An 18,780-nucleotide genomic window follows, 5' to 3' on the forward strand; every position below is an offset into this window, starting at 1 on the left:
CTAAAGGAAGCGGGAGTATTGTTGTTGTATGCCCTCAAGTCACTTTCCAACTCATGGCAAATCCATAATGGGTTTTTCCTGGCAAGTTCCTTCAGAGGGTGTTTGCTATGACCATCCTCTGAGACTGAGTAACTTGCCGAAGGTCACCCAGTGGGTTTCCATGGCCAAGTGAGGATTCAAAACCTGGTCTCCAGAGTCCTTGTCCAACACTCAAAATACAACACCATGCTGGCTGTCAATGGGAGTACAGCTCAGTTGTTAGAGGTTTCTGGCCTTTCAGCTAGCCTAAATATTAACTAATTTTGTATATCAGAAATCAGCACTACTAGAAGCAAAGGCAATTAATATTTTCCTACTTCATTCTATACATTTAGCCAGAGCTTGGAAAAGTTGCTTTTTTGGCTACAACTCACAGCCCCTTACCAGCCTATCTTGAATAATCCTCAAAAAGTAATATCTCCAAGCTTTGCATTAAATCTCAGGTATGTTACTTACTTTACTTGGTCTGCCAGTAGTGAGCCAGGGGCACAACTACAGTGCAAAAGATTCCTCGTTTCAAGTACATGAGAAAAGCTGAATCTTGTTTGAAATCTACCTAAGAATTAGTATACATTTTTATGGTCACAAACCTCTGCACACATTTTCGTGCCCATTTTCCTCTAATGTATGCTTTTGGAGATCCTATATATCTTATTTTGTGTGTTATTTCCCATAATGTTGGGTTTTATGGATGTCATTTCCTTAATCTATTTTTGTTTTGTTTTTTGCTTTGGTTTTTTTTTTTGGGGGGGGGGAGTTGCTGAGAAATAATTTTTCCACCAAAATTTGAGCAGGTACATGTGCCTGGACCTTTCGCTACGTTGGGCTGAACAGTTCTCAACCCTAATCTAGAGCTTTGTTGTTGTTAACCATGGACTTTAACTCATGGTGACTCCATGAGTGAGACACTTCCAAATGAAACGGAGCTCCTTCCTGCTCCGCGCTAAGGGCCCACTAAGCGCCCTGGTGCGGAGTGAGGACGTCACTTCCGCGCTGTCCCGTATAGAGGCGGCACAGTCGTGACGTCCTCATGGCGGCGGCCGTGTGGAACGGCCGCCGCCATTTTGTGTGTGCAGAGCGTGCACTAAGGTTAGGGGGGTGCGGAAGCACCGCCCCTTTCTAACCCTAGTGCGCGCTCCGCATGCACAAAACAGCCCGTTTGTAACGGGTTCGTGACTTCCAGGGAGAACTCAGGCATGATCTACTCTAGTATCCATTTGTTTGACTTTCTGGCATGGTGTTCTCAGCATTATTCTCCAGCACCATATCTCAGATGAGTTGATTTTCTTTCTATCTGCTCACTTCACTGTCCAACTCTCACATCTGTACATGGTGAAGAGGTACGCAGAGCTAGGTATTTACAAAAGGGAATGACAAGGCAACAAGTCTGATTGTTTACAATTAAAAAGCACAACAAAGACAGAAGGAAAGAGCAAAATATTGCCTTTTTAGAGGTGATTTCAGATATTTCTAGAGGTAAACCGTTTTGCTAATGTTTCCCTCCATTTTGTTTTGTAGGTTGTCACGCTGTGGTACAGAGCTCCAGAGGTTTTGCTTCAATCCAGTTATGCCACACCAGTAGACCTTTGGAGTGTTGGCTGTATTTTTGCAGAGATGTTCCGTCGAAAGTAAGAAATAATTTAATTCTTTTTATTATTTTAGTGTAGATACTTCCACAGGTGGAACTGTGCTAATCTCTGCTCTCAACACCCTTGGATTCCAGAGGTCACAATGGATAATGTCATCAGTCTGCATTTGTTTAGGCGCAATGATAATGAACCTTTTAGAGGCTGAGTGCCCAAACTGCAACCCAAAACCCACTTATTTATTGCAAAGTGCCGTGTCCCTCTGGCTTTCTAGTAACAAACTATGGCAAACTCTGTGCTGGGACGATGGCACATGTGCCCACAGAGAGGACTCTGAGTGCCACCTCTGGCATGTGTGCCATAGGTTCTCCATCACTGGTTTCGGGGGACATAGACACTTCTCTGTTCCCCCACACATACTCTCCGTCAGTCACTGAATGGCTAAGATGGAACTGCAGTGGCTAAACAGTGAGTTTTGGTCATTGCAGAGGATGAAAGAGAATACCAACCTCCTCAATGATCCCCCTAAAATAGACATACACAGGTATGAGATAGACTTGCACCTGCATATGTCACTAATGGGATGCCAGCCACTGTGTATCCAGACCTCCACTGCAACACCAACCCCTCCCTGATGCACATGCTTTCTCACTTCTCTAACTTTTAAAAGGAATATCTGGAGATTCAGAGAAGAGGAATCTGAGATACAATTTTTTCTTTTGAACAAGAACTTCATATCTTTCTGATCTATCTGTTAGCATCTGATATAACTTTTGGCCTCTGAGATACTTGGCCAAGATGATACTCTCCAATATTTCACAGATGAACACTGGGATGTATCTGGCTCAGCAGCATTAGAGTGTGGTCAAGATGGCAAAAGTTATAAATGAGGAAGATCGCAGAAGCTAGGAGAGGCTGAAGCAGTTTGTTTTTGCCTGAGTCTAATGAGGGAGGGTAAGATTCCACCCTCTCTTGTCCCCTCTCCACTCTTGGTTTAACTGAGTGCAAACTACTTTTGCTCTTTAAAAATCAAAGATATAGCTGTGTTAGACTGTAGCATCAGTATGTAGAGAGATCTTGTAGCACCTTTGAGACTAACTGAAATAAAGAAGTTGGCAGCATGAGCTTTTGTAGACACCAATCTACTTCCTGTCTTATGCCAAATCAAGACAGTTGGAGGGTATGCAAAACCTTAGTCTAGGCTATAAATCTCCATATTCAAACTTACTTACTGATTTTGCTGTGTGACTCTTGTGTTGAATAGCAACACTTTGCAACTGATTGTGTACCCAAATGTGCAACCAAATGTGTACTCACATCCATATGCTCATCTACATGCACAGTGGCACCACATGTGCAGCTCTGTTTCCATGACTTTGAATTGAATGTGAATGCTGTGTAGTGGGCAAAAATGTTGATCCATTTCCTTAGGAGAGATTACGCATTTGCAAGACACAATGAGATTCTGGCCATTATCTCAGGGACCAATGGGATTGCAGCTTAAGTACTTAAGAATAGTTCTTTGTATTTATATTAATACTGATTTGTGATGTTAAGGAAAATATTTTTGTGGGATGCCCAACTAGCTAAATTTTGTCTGTACTTGCTGGAAAAATCCAGTGTGACATTCTTGATTTAAATCTAATTGAAAATAGTGCTGGGGCTGGAAGTGGAAATGTAAATGATTAGTAATCAACCAAACATGTTCATAGCCTGGCATACTACAATTTCATTGTTGAATATTCAGTTTACAAATTGATGAGGGTAAACTTTCATGATATTGAAAGAACGTACATTAAATATTTTTATCTTCTGTATGAGGTATGTTATGATCAAAACAAATTGCAGAACAAGACATTGCCAATATTATAGTAGCAATAAACTATAAAGTTTTCCAAGTTCCCGCAGATTGTTTCTGAAGCAAATGTGTCTAAATGGAATTGTTACTTCAGTTAAAATTTTCTTGAGAACCACATAACTGCTTTTTATCTACCAGTAGCTCTTTTAGAGGGGAAATTAAGTTTGACTGTCTGGTCAATATTGAAACAAACCAAATTGTTTGCTTAATTATCACGGTGACTTATGCTTCCTTTTCCTCATCTCTTCTTGATTGTTCTTCTTTAAAGGATTTCAAGCATGGATTCACTCTCCTGAATATTCCCACCATTTGGTGGTATTGTTGCTTTTAAGTCACCTTAAGTGGGAGAAAAAATTCTGAACTGCACAGTTTAACATTGTTCAATACATGACAGGGTCATGTAAGCTTTTTTTTTTTTTTAGATTTCCTTAAATTTAGTAATCAGCACATCAAAATATTATATTCAAATGTACATTCTATCCATCGTAGGTCTATATGCAGACTGAAGTATAGCGATGGTAGGGTCAAATGAGGGCACTGCCTTCCAAAGAAGATTTCTTCCCCTCACTGAAATTTTCCTTCAGCCTCCAAATTCTAGCATAGCAGAAGCTTTAAAGTTAAGTCAAGCATTTAAAAAGATAATTTAGGAATCCAAAGAAAAGTGTTTTGAGAATCCTGCAAAAAGCTAATGCTAACACTCCACAAACTTACTAAACCATTGTACTTGTATAAGGAAGCATTTCCATGCATGTAAACTTTGCGTGCTGTGCAATTCACTTTTAGCGCGTTGACAGAAAAGCAAATTTAGTAATCTTTATTTTTTAAAGTAACATATTTGAAGGAATTTCAAGTGGATAGCTTTTCTGTTGAGTTTGTCAAGAAATCAGGACACATTAGACTTTATTAACAGCTCAGATCATTATAGCAGGATTATTCGTCTAATTAAAAATAATAATTGTGAGCTGCTCTGATAGCTTTTAGGGCTGAAGGGCGGGGTATAAATAAATAAATTGTGCTATATATATTTAATTCCCAGTCAATGTTATATGCAACTACTTTGTTTGGAAGATCATAATTAAAAATTAAAATGCATTATCTGGGGCTTATTTGTACTATTACACAGGAATACAAACTTCTGTTACAGAAACTAATGATCAAACATTTCTGCACACCTAGCTGCTATTTGCAGCTTCTTTTTGCACTGTGGAAAGGCCAGATCAGGGCCACAGCATGTAGTTGCCGCAGCCCCGATCCAGTGAGGAAAGGGGCAGCTGCAGGCTGCTCCAAAAGGGCAGTCTGTTGAGCCCTCTAGTTTCAGGCAGGCATCACTTAGTAACAGTGAGGGTTGAGAAGCCCATTGCAGGTTGGACCTCTTCTTCACAGTCTCTGACTCCCATGATACAATTCATTCCAAAAATTCATTGCATTTTAAAAAGGTTCTTATCCTACTCTTTCTGGATGCATTTTTATTCTTGTGAGTGATGTTTGAAGGCTTTTTTGATACCCTTTCAGGACAGATTCATTCATTTATACTGAGTTATGTAATCTTATAGGTTTTCTTTGACTACAAACATAGTTGAATTAAGATGATCCATAATACAGCTGCTCTTGATGAATATATGAATCATAGTACTTAGGAATGCACTAAAACAGACACATTGCAAATTTGCTATTTTGCGTTACTTAGGGGAATCGTGCACACATCTGTTTGCTTGCTTCTGCTTTTAAAAACTTGCCAAGATTCTGAGGTCATAGGAAGAATAGGAAGCTGAGGGCATTCAAAACCATCAGAGACATGAAATGAACTATGCATGAGTTATAATGTCCACTTCTGGTTCCTTTGATTTTTGGATTATATTTCTGAGCCAGAAACACCTTTCTTTCTCTTCTGCTTGTGTACTCTGGGACAAAATCTTAGAACTCTGCTAAAAATATTGCTATTCAGCAAACCAGTACGCCTTTGCTGCCCTTTTGTCTGGGTCGTGAGGCATGATTCAAGCTGTCATTGTTATTCTGTTACATTGAGAGGTCAATGGGTTAAATTAGAGGCCTGGATTCATTCAGCCTCAATGGTTTGAGTCCAAGATTCCAAAAACAAAGCTGAGAAAAATGAATCTAATAGACTGACCACCTGTCTAGAGAAGAATTAAAAATCTAGTCCAAGTCTGACTCTAAGACTGCTTTATCAGCCTCTAAATGAAGATAAAAAGAACTTCAGTGAAGGAGAATTTAGATGTTTCCCAGGAGGAGGAAGAGGAGGACTGCTTTCCTAGCATGTTTGTTCATTAGAAGAAATTAGTTTAAAAATAGGTAGGACTGGCTTCAATCTATTTACAGGGGCATTTGAATCAATGGTAGCAAAATTAAATCTGAAGCTAATGTGGCTAGCTCTATTTAGAGCATTAAAATATCTAGTTATTGCTTTCAACTAAATAGCAAAAGTATGGATCCCCTGGCATTTATACTTTTCTTTCATAAATGTTTCCACAAAAACTAAGAGTTAAACTAAAAGAATAAGCATTTTTACCTAGCTCTGAAAATAATTCTGTCTTCTGTTCTACTATATCAGAAAACCCCAGTCTTGGAGCATGAAGCAGGGGCCAGCTTCAGCAGAACCGTTGTTAATGACTGAGTTGGTAAAACTGCCAAGAGGCAAGACTGTTCTTAAGCCTCCATGTTAACTTCACATTTCAATATTCTGACACATAACGGGACAGTTAACCATTGTGGTAACCAACAGAGAGCAAACTACAATCCTGGCATATGGCCAGTGCCTTTCAAATCAACTGTCATTCTTCCCCCTCCCACCATTAAATGATCCCATAGAAACATCATCACAGCTCTTTTAATCTACACTTATTTCCTTATAATTGTGTCTGAGAACAAGGTGTGACTCAGTGCTTCTTGTTTTCTTTTGTTTTTCTTTCTGTTAGCTTCAGTTCATTGTGTATTTCTTGGCCTGCTGTTAAAATCATAGAATCATAGAGTTGGAAGAAACTACAAGGGCCATCTAATCCAACCCCTTGCCATGCAAGAACTCACAATCAAAGCACTCCTGGCAGATGACCATTCAGCCTCTGTTTAAAATCCTTCAAACAAGGAGGTCTTCTTATTTTAGACTTGAAAGACAGGTGTTCGGGGATTTTGTGGAAAATTTACATTCACACTTACAAATATTTCACTGAATAAATTGAACAAATTGGATCAAATGGAAAGGCAGATAAGAATGTTGATGTCAGATGTAATTACATTTGCAAGATGATAATCGTGGCAGGCAACCCTGGTGCTAAACTAGTGTTTCTCTAATCAGTTATATATAGAGAACATGTATGCACCAACATGCACCTTTAAAAAACCTGGTTCAATCAGATTTCTCATGTGCATGTGCATGGTAATGAGAGGTACCTGTATATATGTGTGTGTATGTATGTGTATGTGTGTGTGTGTGTGTGTGTGTGTGTGTACACACACACACGGCCTCCCCATGTTATATGCTTTCATGGAGAAATCATAACTGAGTCTCACATCTAGGAAAATGATGGGGCATAAATAAAGTTAATAATAATATTGATGGTTCTGGAATGTGGATTTTCTCTTAAGTGACCAAATTAATTTTGTGAACCCCTGGGCAGGAAACAGAATGTTCCAGGATGCTAGTAAGTCCTTTTCAGTATATAAACATTTTTTAAAAAGCTTCAAATTAACTTCCTTCTTCCTTCTGTTTTTGTGTCTTGTTATCTTCCCAAGGGCCTACAGTTGAGCTGATTGATAACCGTTAGTCAAATCCAGTAACTGTATCTGTCTGTGGTTGGAAAAGGGTGTTGAAGTTTATGCCAAGCCATTCAGTTGTGGTTTTTCTTCAAGCTTCCAATCATGCCAGACTTTGTCACAATAGTAGATACGATGGGCAAAGAAAACGGTTGTTAAACCATAGAAACCAAAAACTGTTACTTACCCTAACAAAAGCAGGAGGGAGGGGGGGAGAACTTTAGTTTGGCATGCAGGAAAAAAATACTCAAAAAAATCTCCTATATTAGTCACTTAAGACACAAACACAGCACGTTCACATTATAGATACATCAGCTACTGGTAACTTTTTGTGAGATGTATAATGTTGAGACAAATCCTGGTAAATGTATTTTTAAAATTATTTTGAAGGTTCTGTTTTGTTGTGTGTTAAATTGGGCATTTCCACTCTGAATTTCTCTCTAGGAATCTCTTATGGAATTAATGGATGCTACATGGTCAAATGACTATTTCACTTGGAGTATTTCCATTTATTCTATGAAAGTCAATGGGGTTGGCATAGAATTCCCTGGTGAATTTTGTACATAATGCTTTGTTTCCAGAGGCAATGGCTTTGGTTTAGTGCATTTAGTGGGATTCTGCTTTTAAGAAGATAACTAAACTGGCCAGTCTTTGGTTATCTGATAACCTAGGGCTGCAATCCGGTGTCTATTTACCTGGAAATTAGCTCCAGTAAATTTAGTAAGACTTGCTTCTGAATAGACATGTATAAGATTGTGCTGTTTTAGAGAATACACAGATTACTGGGACTCAGTCCTGGATTACTGGGACTCAGAAACTGATGTATGAGGGAAAGTTTCTTGGATAATAATGAGAGTGCAGTTTCAACCACCACTGTCTGAAAGTAAATATTACTGAAATCAATGGAATTTACTTCCTTTTGAATAGGCATAAGTTTGGGGTGAAAAGCTAATTCATAAACATAAGAAGTAACATACAAAATTGTATATTTAAGGAACTTTGGCCTGTTACAGACTGCCAAAATAAAGCTGCTTCGGGTCTCTTTGGAGGTATGCTGTTTAAATGATGCATGCATCCTAGGAATCTGGAAGCTGCACCAAAAGCTGCACTCCAGTGCTTAGGAATGGAGTGTGGCTTTGGCGCGACCTCCGGACTCTTAGGACCCATGCATCATTTAAATAGCATACCTCCAAAGAGACCCGAAGCAGCTTTATTTTGGCAGTCTGTAACAGGCCCTAGTATCATGCTGACATATGAGGTTGTGCACAGAGATCCATCCAGATTAAAATGTTAAAAGATACAGCTCTTGATGAAATATAAGTATATATTGTGTATAATGATTTGAGGTGATTAAAACAAGACTTTTTTTGGTAATAAAAAACATGTTTACAAGAAACTGTGAACAAAACAGTTATATATTCCAGACAGGAGTGCAGAATATTATATTTTTCCTACTACTTTAAGAGACAGTTTATTCTACAAATATTTTGGACTGTCTTTTGTTCAGTTTTTCTAAACAAAAACATTATTTAACATACATTAAATCATGTCAAGTTAGGATATATAAAACCAGCTATCTACTATTTTTGTTTCATCATTCCATGCTTAGCTTTGTTTTGGCTGCTTTCCCTCTGTTCAGCAGAGCTTTTTTAAAAAAAGAATTATTCAGAAGTTATGGGTGTTTTGTGAAAAAAAATTAAAAACATCAGGTTAATATGCAGTCATGGAAGTGGAAAATCAAAAAGAGATCTGAAAAAGGATGGGACAGCAGGACATTGACAGCATCTAACGCTAGCTGATGGGAAGGAAAAAACGGTTCTGAAATATTTGGCCATCTTGTACCAAGCAAATATAAGCCTGAGCCAAATTTGCTGAAAGGGAATGAGAATGAACACAATGTGGGATCTGATGGTGTTTAGACATTTGAAGAATTGTGTGTTTTTTCCAAACCATGTGTGTCTCACTGAGCTTTTGATACCCCTGTAGACTCTACTTTGATGCCAAGAGAAGCCAAAGGGAATGCTCAGATATGTTATAACTTGTTAATCAGAGGTATTGCTTACTCTGGTGGAATCTCATAAGAGTGATGGGGGTGATCTTTGCTGCTTTGTACTTTCTGGACTAATACTTGAACTGAATTTAATTGCTGCACTTTTTGCAATGCAGTGCTCCAATAAAAATGCAAACCATGTATACATCAGAGGGCACTGCATTCAAAATGATTATTATTAACATTTATTTATACAGCACTGTAAAGTTTGCACAGTGCTTTACATAGTAAGGGTCAAATAAAATAAGGTGAAAAAAGAATAAAAACCTGCCAAGTGGCGTACAATCTAACAACATTACATGATTCAAATATCTATAATACTAACTAGTATACATTAAAGACAAAGTAAGCAGCAGATTAACAACCAGTAACATGGAATGCCTGCCTGAACAAGAGTGTCCTCAATTCAGCCTTAAAATTAGCCAAGGAGATACTAGTTCTGAATTGTGTAGGGAGGAGATTCCGGGCATGAGGAGCAGCACAGGAGAAGGAGCGGATTCGAAAAATGTTATGTATCATCAAGAAAGTGTTTGTATAGTACGTACAATTATTTCAGTGTGTAAAAATTTATGTTAACGTACAAACAGGTTATTGTTTTGACCATTAAATAAAATAAATTTGCAGATTTCAGCACACAAGATGGAATGAACATGTGCTTGAAAAAACACAAGTGTGAGAGTGTGAACAAGCACAAGTGGTTCCTTCTTTTCAAAGAGTAATGCACAATGTGCAGAAAAGGTGATATGAAACAATGGAATTAAGTGCAAAATTGTGGAATACAAATGTGTGAGCTCTGTGATAATCAAATCTTGTTGCAGTTGCTAAGTGAACTCTATAAAGCGAAGCAGATTTCTTTTTGTGATTGCAGGCTGGTCATCATGACCAGATCAGAATGTATGTTAATACTGGAAGCTGTTCTTGTTTTACTCTGTCACAAATAAAACTGCCTCAGTAATTAGATCATCATTAGTTATTACCTCTATAATGCTTGACACATTAATTCAGGCCCATACCAGTGCTGCATTCTCTGGTCTTTAAAAGCCAACAAGGGGCACATGGAAAAGACAATGGGAAAGGATGAAGCAACATTTTGAAAATAAATGAATTGCATCAAGATTTCCTGTACAACTAGCAACTTGCAGGGTGTGCAGTTGAGTGATCAGCAGTATGATAACATTTCACCTCTGTTCAGAGCTTGGAAAAGTTACTTTGGTGGGATGCAGCATGACCAGTTTCCCAAAATCCCCCCAGTCAACACGTCTCCCTTTTTGTTGTCCATGAAAGATTCCTTCTAAGAGGATTCTGTGCCACCTAGTAACTTTGATGGGGACTGCATCCACACTGGCTAAATAATCCAATTTGACACCACTTTAACTGCCATGACTCAATGCCAGGGAATTCTGGGATTTGTATTTGGTTGTGGCACCAGAGCAGAATTCCCTAGCATTAAGCCATGGCAGTTAAAGTGGTGTCAAACCGGATTATTTGGCCAGTGCAGATGCAGCCATGCAGTGGAAGTGCATAGAGGCATACAAGACTATTAGTATTTATTCTGATTGAGATTCTAGCCCTGTTTAGGCATTTTTACAAACTCATGAGGACTCTAAACAGAGGGATGGGGATGCATTCATTCGTTTCATTTCATGTCCTCATAACTGATGACCCCTTCACTGAACAGGGAGGCCTAACAGGACATCCTATTTGCAGTCAATTGAATACAGCAGAAACACGACTTCAGACCTCTCTGCTCAACACAATGAGGTCAAGAACTCAGGGAGAGGGTCAGGCAAGGGAAAGTAGGAACCTCTCCAATCCTTTCCCCCCTTAGATTTCCTTATCTCTTTAGGAAAATGCCTCAGCAGGACTACAAGTGAGTACAGTTCAGCAGCTGGTAAACTGAGCTCAGAGATGTAAGACAAATATTGTGCCTATGCAGGACTTAGGTGAAAATCCCAGGATTTAACTGCATATGTATAAAAGTACAGGCAGCCCTCCATATTCACAGATTCAACCATCCATGGATTCAACCACTCATGGCTTGAAAATATTTTTTTAAAGCTATATTCCAAAAACCTTGATTTTGCCTTCGTATATAAGGGACAAAAAAGGAGCCAATGTGATGTAGTGGTTTGAGCATTGGACTATGACTCTAGAAACCAGGGTTCGAATCCTGGCTCAGCCATGTAAACCCACTGGTGAGCTTGGGCAAGTCTAATTCTCTCAGCCTCAGAGGATGGCAATAGCATACCTGCTCTGAACAAATCCTGCCAAGAAAACGGCATGATTGGTGTGCCTTAGGGTCACCACAAGTCAAAAATGACTTGAAAGCACACAACAACAATGACAATGAATATAAGCAACACCATTTTACTATACCATTGTATATAATGGGACTTGCGCATCCACAGATTTTGATATCTATGTGGAGTCCTGGAATCAGCAGATCCAGAGGCCCACTGTACAAAAATAATAAGCTAGGGCAATGTATAGTGGTTTGACTCCTAGGACTCCAGGAGTTTGAATCCCTGCTGGACTATAGAAACTCATGGGTTGGCCTTGGGCAAGTCACTCACTCTCAGTTTTAGAGGAAGGCAATGACGAACTTCCTTTGAGTAAATCTGGCTGAGAAAATCCTGTGATAGGTTTGCTTTGGGGTCAGAATAAATTGAGAAAAACTTGAAGGCACGCAACAAACTAGTAGTAGTACCACAGAAATAAGAACTTGAAAAATTGTTTCTGGAAGAATGAGTTCTGCATATCAAAGTGGTTTCTATATGGAGATCTGATGTGTGTGTGTGTGTTTTAATAACTGCATTATGCACATTTCAGCACAGAAATAAATATAGTTCCAAGTGATACTGGCTGAAATTTCCTCTTCTACAAAACATTAAAGGAACCTTGTGCTGATTCTCAGATGGCCATCCTAATCTTAATATACCAGGATAGTTTTTCCTGCCATGGGCTAAATCCAAATTTATTTTCAGATAGAAAAGACATATTGGAATCAAGGGGACTTAGAAGAGTGTAGATATTCAAGTAGGACTAAAATTAAATTTAGCCCTATAGGTTTATCATTTTTGAGCCAATATCACTGTGACATACATTTTAACAAGTTTGGAACAAAATAGGTTTTCTGAGTTCTTATCCTTGTAAAGCTCTCTGACATTAATGCTCTTTTCTGTTTCACACAAATTTCACTACACTGAATGAAGATGTTTTGAAGCTAGTGCTCTTAATTTTTTTCTGCACATATGTTTAGGAAGACTCAGTAAGGCACAACAGCTGCTCCAAATTATACATTTCTGCCTACCTCACTTTCATGTCTTTTGTGCTCAAAGGTTCAAACCCGGACAGCTGGTGTAAAAGTTGAAATTTCACCTCTCACTGCATATTAGCTTGGCATTACATGTTGTGCAACAGTTTCCAATGCTTTTATTGTTTTGAAAGTCTAACCTCCTTCTGAGGCACGTTGCTAATCACCCGTGTTCCATTAAAGGGGGAAAATGTACATTTGCCATATCTGGCTTAAGTGCAGCCCACAATGTAAGCCATTAGTCATAGCCAGCTATGAGACATAAAGGTAGTACCAGGTGCATGTTGATCAATAACCTGAACTAGATAAAATGTACCTTCATGGAAAACCAAATTAACGTATTAGTACTGTTATACAGTTTGTGCATACTTTAACTGGATTCTTCATTTTGTTGTGCATCAAAATTAATTGTATTTTTGAAGGGTTGAGTCAACAGAGAATAAGGAAAGAGGCTTCCTTGAGGGAATGGGAAAGCAGGAGTTTAAATTCCGGCAGAGGCTTCCTTGTGAGAAAGTGGGAAACAAATTGAGGCAGGAGTTTAAATTCTAGTAGCATGGTGAACATTGTTTGAACATTGGACTAGAACACTGGGAGACCAGGGTTCGAATCGCAGCTAGGCTGTGGAAACCCACTGGATGACCTTGGTCACGTCACACTCTCTCAGCCTGAGAGGATAGCAGTGGGAAAACCCCTCTGAAGAAACTTGCGAAGAAAACCCTATGATAGGTTCATCTTGGGGATGCCATAAGTCGGAAGTGACTTTAAGGCACACAACAACATCCTTGTGAGAAAATGGGAATGGGCTGAGGCAGTTTAAATGCTGGGACAAGATTCCTTGTGAGAGGCTGGGAAAGGGAGTGAGGCAGGGGTTTAAATTTTGGCAAAGGCTTTGTGATGTGAAGGTGAAAGAGAGTAAGGAAGAGGGTTGGGTTCTGACTGAGGCTTTGTAATGGGATTGACTTTCATGGGGGAGCAAAGCATTGGCTTGCCTGAGTCTTGCCACAGCAACTTCCATATTGCCCTGTGACGGTTTTTCAGTCTGGCTATCGTAGGTTTTTTGTTTGTTTGTTTTTTAGATATTTCTTCATTTCAATCTGCAGTTTCTCAAATCCATGGATATCGAACCCATGAATATTGAGCTCCCATTATGTTTGTTTATATCTCTGCTTATATGCATCTATATTCTTAAGTTCTCAAACTGAGACTTAAGATGGTGTGTGTGTGTATGTGTGCCTTCAAGTTGCCTGTCAATTTATGGTCACCCGGTGAATTTCGTAGGCTTTTCTTAGACAAGGAATACTCAGAGGTGGTTTTGCCAGTTCCTTTCTCTGAAATATATCCAGCACCTGGTATTCATTGGCAGTGACACAATTCATTCTCCCATCCAAATACTAACCAGGGCTGACCCTTGTTACCTTCCATGATCAAAAGGGATCTGGTGCCTTTAGGGCATACAAAAACTAAATCAAATACAGATTAGAAGTGTTGTAGTGTGCCTTCAAGTCATTTCTGATGTATGGTGACCCTGAATTGACTTTATCAGGGGGTTTCTTTTCAGGCCTTGTTAAGAGAAGGTTTATTATTGCCTTCCCTTGCAGCTGAGAGAGTGTCACATTCCCAAGATCACTCAGTGAATTTCCATTGCCAAGCAAGAATTCTGTCCTGTATACCAGTCAGTGAGTATCCAGGAAAGCAGGGGGATTGGGTGCAAAAGTGGTGGGGTACTAGTTAGTCTAGTCCAGGCCAGTCATAGATTTATCCAAACAAAATGAAGGGAGAAACACAAGGGTGATTATTAGCAGGTCCAGAAGTCATTCAGGCAAGTCAGTAGTCCAGATACATGAAGCCAGCACAGAGCCAAGAGTAAACAAAGCCAGTCCAAGATCACAAAAACATCAACTGTACTTCCAGTCAACAAGATAAGATGGTTGTCAACAATAAAGCTTCCAGGGAAGTGCTGGGAGATTTATAGGCAGCTCAAGGCCATAGGTGCCTAATCAGGTCAGCCTCTCGGACTTAACAGCCTCTGGGTATGGCTCAATCTGTTTTTAAAGGATGGAAATCTGTCTTCAGCATCTGCAACCTGGGGAACAGGGTCCCCTTCTGCCTCTCCCCCCAGACTCAGAAAGACCTTTGCCATCTGGGGCTGCAGATTCCTGGTGATCTTCCAGGAATCCTGGGATTTATAGTTTTGTGAAATATTTAGCCTTCTCAATCAGAGAACTCTGGTGCCATAACAAACTACAAATCCCAGGATTCCATAGCATTGAACAATGGCAGTTAAAGCTGTGTCAGACTGCCTTTTTTTTCCAGTGCAGGTATAGATGCAGTCTCATTTGAAGTATGGTGCTGGAAAACAGTTCTACAGATACCATGGACTGCAGAAATGACAAACAAATGTGTCCTAGAGCAAATAAAGCCTGAACTATCCCTCGAAGCCAAGAGGACTAAACTGAGACTATTGTACTTTGGAGATATCCCAAGAAGACATAACTCACTTGAAAGTACAGTTGTGCTTGATAAAGTAGAAGGCAGTAGGAAAAGAGGTAGACAGCATTCCAGATGGATAGACTCAATCAAGGAAGCAATGGCCCTGAACCTGCAACACCTGAGACCCGTTATAAACAGGGTGGCTTAAAGGCTTTCATTCATAGTGTCACCATAAGTCGAAATCAACTTGAGGGCAGTTAACAACAACCTTTGTTAACAAAGCCTCTGACAAAAACGTTCCTTTTTACAAAGTCTTTTTGCATCCAGCCAGCCCCACTTTTCCTCCTAGCCCTCTGTCTAGCATCAGCATTATGAAGATGGAGAAGGTAGAGTGGGGAACAACAGAATTTTGATGTTGCATTGCAGCAATATATCCGTAATACATACTGCAAAAAAGCTTGAACTGGGAAAGCATGGGATTCTACTCTAGCCTATTGTACTGTAGGCTGTGTGCCTGCCTACAACAGGTAAGGTGAACAGCAGCTGCCTCCAAAATTCCTTATTGACCGTGCATGAACAACTAAACAGAGAGAAAAGAGGAAAGCAGGTATGATTCCCTCACCATCTCCCCCTAGCACATTAAAGAAGCATAGATCTATAAGTCTGGTCACCAAAAGAGAAAAGAATGAAGAAAGTGGAGGATGGTGAAGGAAAAGTCATCCTGCATGCATTTTGGAAGAAGCTCTCAAGTTGTCTCTTGAAAGTTCAAAATGTTTTAATTTGCTTCTGCAAGGCTTACCTGACCTGGTTGTTTCATTTTCCATGTGCTTATTGTTAGTTTTGGATAAAAGGTTTATTGAAACTTGTTGAACTTTTTTTGTTGTGCAGGAAAATGTCCCTATTCTTTTCATGTTATTTTTTACTTCTGATACTGAATTTTCTCTTAAAGAAATAATGCTTAGGAATGCATCTACTTCCTTAACTTAAGTATACCTGTAGTTAAAAATAGCAATAAAAACAATGCCTTAAGAAAGCTTTCTTTGTTCTCCTACTATGAAAAAAACAAGAGCATGCATAATAGAGGTATATAAAGCAGTGCATGCTCAGGGGCAGAGATGGTAGACTAGGGGGGGGCATTAGACCACCAGGTGACCATGGAGAGCCACCACCCGTGGACCACTCCACCTGTTCCCACAAAAAAAAAAGTATTTTGCCCCCAAAAGTCCCCAGCTCCAGTCAAGGACATGGAAGCATGTTTGGGAGGGGGACTTTTGGAGGCCCTAAAGTGCGTATAAAGGCATTTTAAGACAATAAAATTGATTTATTTTATTTATTTTTTACAAAATTTCATTTTATCCTTGAGGTGTTCAGTGGGGCTCCAAACAAGATGGAAATGCCCTCCACACAGGCTGATGGCCAATTTTAGGCATTTTGTGGCCCTGGGAACCACAAAACATCTCCGAGGGCCACATGCAGCCTGCAGGTTATACATTGCCCACTCCTGCCATAGGGGGAAGTCCATAGGAAGAAAAACTTTGTCCTTTCCACTGTCTCCATGATATATGCACCAGAGCTTCTCCCGTTCTTATAGTATTACCGATTCTGAGTTGTGGGAGATTCAGGATGGATATAAAAAGCACGCTTTTTTACAGTGCACATAGTTAAATTCACTATCACAGGATGTAGCAGTGGCCACCAACCTGGAAAGTTTTATAAGTGGATTAGACAAATGAAAGGGAAGTTTATTGGTTGCTCTTAGTCACATTGGCTACATGCTGTTTCCAGTATTAGAGGCAGTCAGCCTCTGAATGCTGGACAAGCTAGATCTTGGTCTGATCCAATACATCTGTTCGTAAGAACATAGGAATCAAAGAATATGAGTCCATTAGATGCTTTTTGTAGTAAGCTGTTGCTGAAGCTTCTCCAGGGCCTCCAACTGAAGTCTTTCCAAGCACATTTAACTGAAGTCCTGTAAACTTGAAATACTGGGGACTAAACCCAAGACATGCAGAATATATACTTTCTTCAAAGGGACTCCTCTCTGATTTCTCAGTTTCATGGGTTAGTCCAGGATTCATTGCTGCTTGTAACCCATTTGGTACAAATCTCTTTAAGACAAGAAAGAGTATGGAATTCATTGCTCTTCTGCAAGATATCTATAATACCAGAGATAATTGATAAGTAAAATATACTTGTTCCCATGTGTTTATTTGCTCTGTGGTACTGTTAGAAAAGGTCTCAAGTAGGTAAGAGTTAACTTCCTTCATGCTTTCATTCATGTGTGCAAAGGCTTTCAGCTGATACAAGTAGGAGTATGTTTGGTTAAGCAAAGTTTATTCCATGAGAAACTGACCTACTGGCATTAAACATTTGCTGTTCAAAGGTTTCCCATCATCACAGTCAGATTAGAAATATGTTCAGTTGGTGAGGCCCAAAGCAAATATACATTACTAGCTGAAGGTAAAACCGAGGTGTTTTAAAATAAAACCCATTCCAACCTTAAAAGGATCTTCATATAAGGATAATAATGGCAAAACTATAAGCAGAGTCAAATTTTAGCTAATAAAGATAATAGATCCACATTGACAGTGTGGATTCAGTAATGAATTGACAGTAAATTAAAACTCTTCTATTCTTGTGCACTTTATATTATTATGATTTCTCTCTCTGAATGTTACTCAGTTAGACTGTTGTGTCCAAATTTGAATGTGTGGTGTGGTCATCTCAGAGCAGACTCCACAAATGAACCCATCCAGATAACTTGATATTGGGAGGGTTCCAATACAAAGTTAGATAAATGCTTGGAAGCAATGCAGTACAAGTAACAATATTGCCTTTGATGTGTCTCCTTGGATAACTGCAAGGCCATAATTAACTTATTTTTAAAAATAAAATAATATCCTTTTAAAACAGTGTCATTACTTTTACTCCTGACACATTACTTGGGTTTTAGTTCATTTTGGGGGTGTCATTTTTTTTATTTATTTATTTCTTCAAAGTTTTGTTTCAGTAACTACAAATGAATATGCCAGCCATGTATTGGCTACATGGGAAGATTGTAAATTGGTTTCCTTCACATAGTCTAGTCTGTAATGGAGAAAATTACAATGACCACTTCAAAGACTAAATATTTACCTAGAAATACACCATGATAGAAACAATTAACACGAAGAAATTGGAAGCAAAAATCTCACTGTTTGAACAATTCCACAGATGCCCCCGAATTCCATCCGCATACCCCAGGTTAAGAACCACTGTGGTGGAAGATTGGGGATGTTCTGTAAGATTTTGGGGGGTGGGTCCCCATATTTTATTTGTAATTGGCTTAATTAAACTTCAGGACATCTTTAATTCCTATCACTTGACATTGCATTTCTGTTTTAATAATACTTCCATAACATCCAAATAGAACTTCTGTTGATGTTATTGTTGTATGTTTTCAAGTGGTTTCTGACTCATGGTGATTCTAAGGTGACCCAGAGTTCTCTGACAAAGAGGGCTAAATGTCCTATAAAACTACAATTCCCAGAATTCCATAGCATTAAGTCATGGTAGTGTGGTGTCAGACTTCATTATTTCTGCAGTGCGGATGCAGCCTATTGTATGGTTTTCTTGGCAGAATTTGTTCAGAGGAGCTTTGCCCTTGCATTTCTCTGAGGATGAGAGAATGTGACTTGCCCAGGTTCACCCAGTCAGTTTCATGGCTGAGTGGGGATTCAAATCCTAGTCTCTCTTT

At 39.2% G+C, this 18,780-nt stretch overlaps 1 protein-coding gene across 1 annotated transcript in view; it reads left to right on the forward strand.

Annotated features, from left to right (window-relative positions):
- CDK6 (cyclin dependent kinase 6) overlaps positions 1-18,780 on the forward strand; it is a 123,004-nt gene that overhangs the window by 89,212 nt on the left and 15,012 nt on the right. Inside the window, exon 6 of the mRNA XM_089533214.1 lies at positions 1,558-1,667. Within this exon, the coding sequence (XP_089389340.1) occupies positions 1,558-1,667 (110 nt within the window). The remainder of the gene's footprint in view (positions 1-1,557; positions 1,668-18,780) is intronic.

This window comes from Sceloporus occidentalis, unplaced genomic scaffold (genome assembly GCF_023333645.1).
Source record: "Sceloporus occidentalis isolate IW3139 unplaced genomic scaffold, rSceOcc1.0.p SCAF_7, whole genome shotgun sequence".
In the NCBI taxonomy this organism is placed as follows: domain Eukaryota; kingdom Metazoa; phylum Chordata; class Lepidosauria; order Squamata; family Phrynosomatidae; genus Sceloporus; species Sceloporus occidentalis.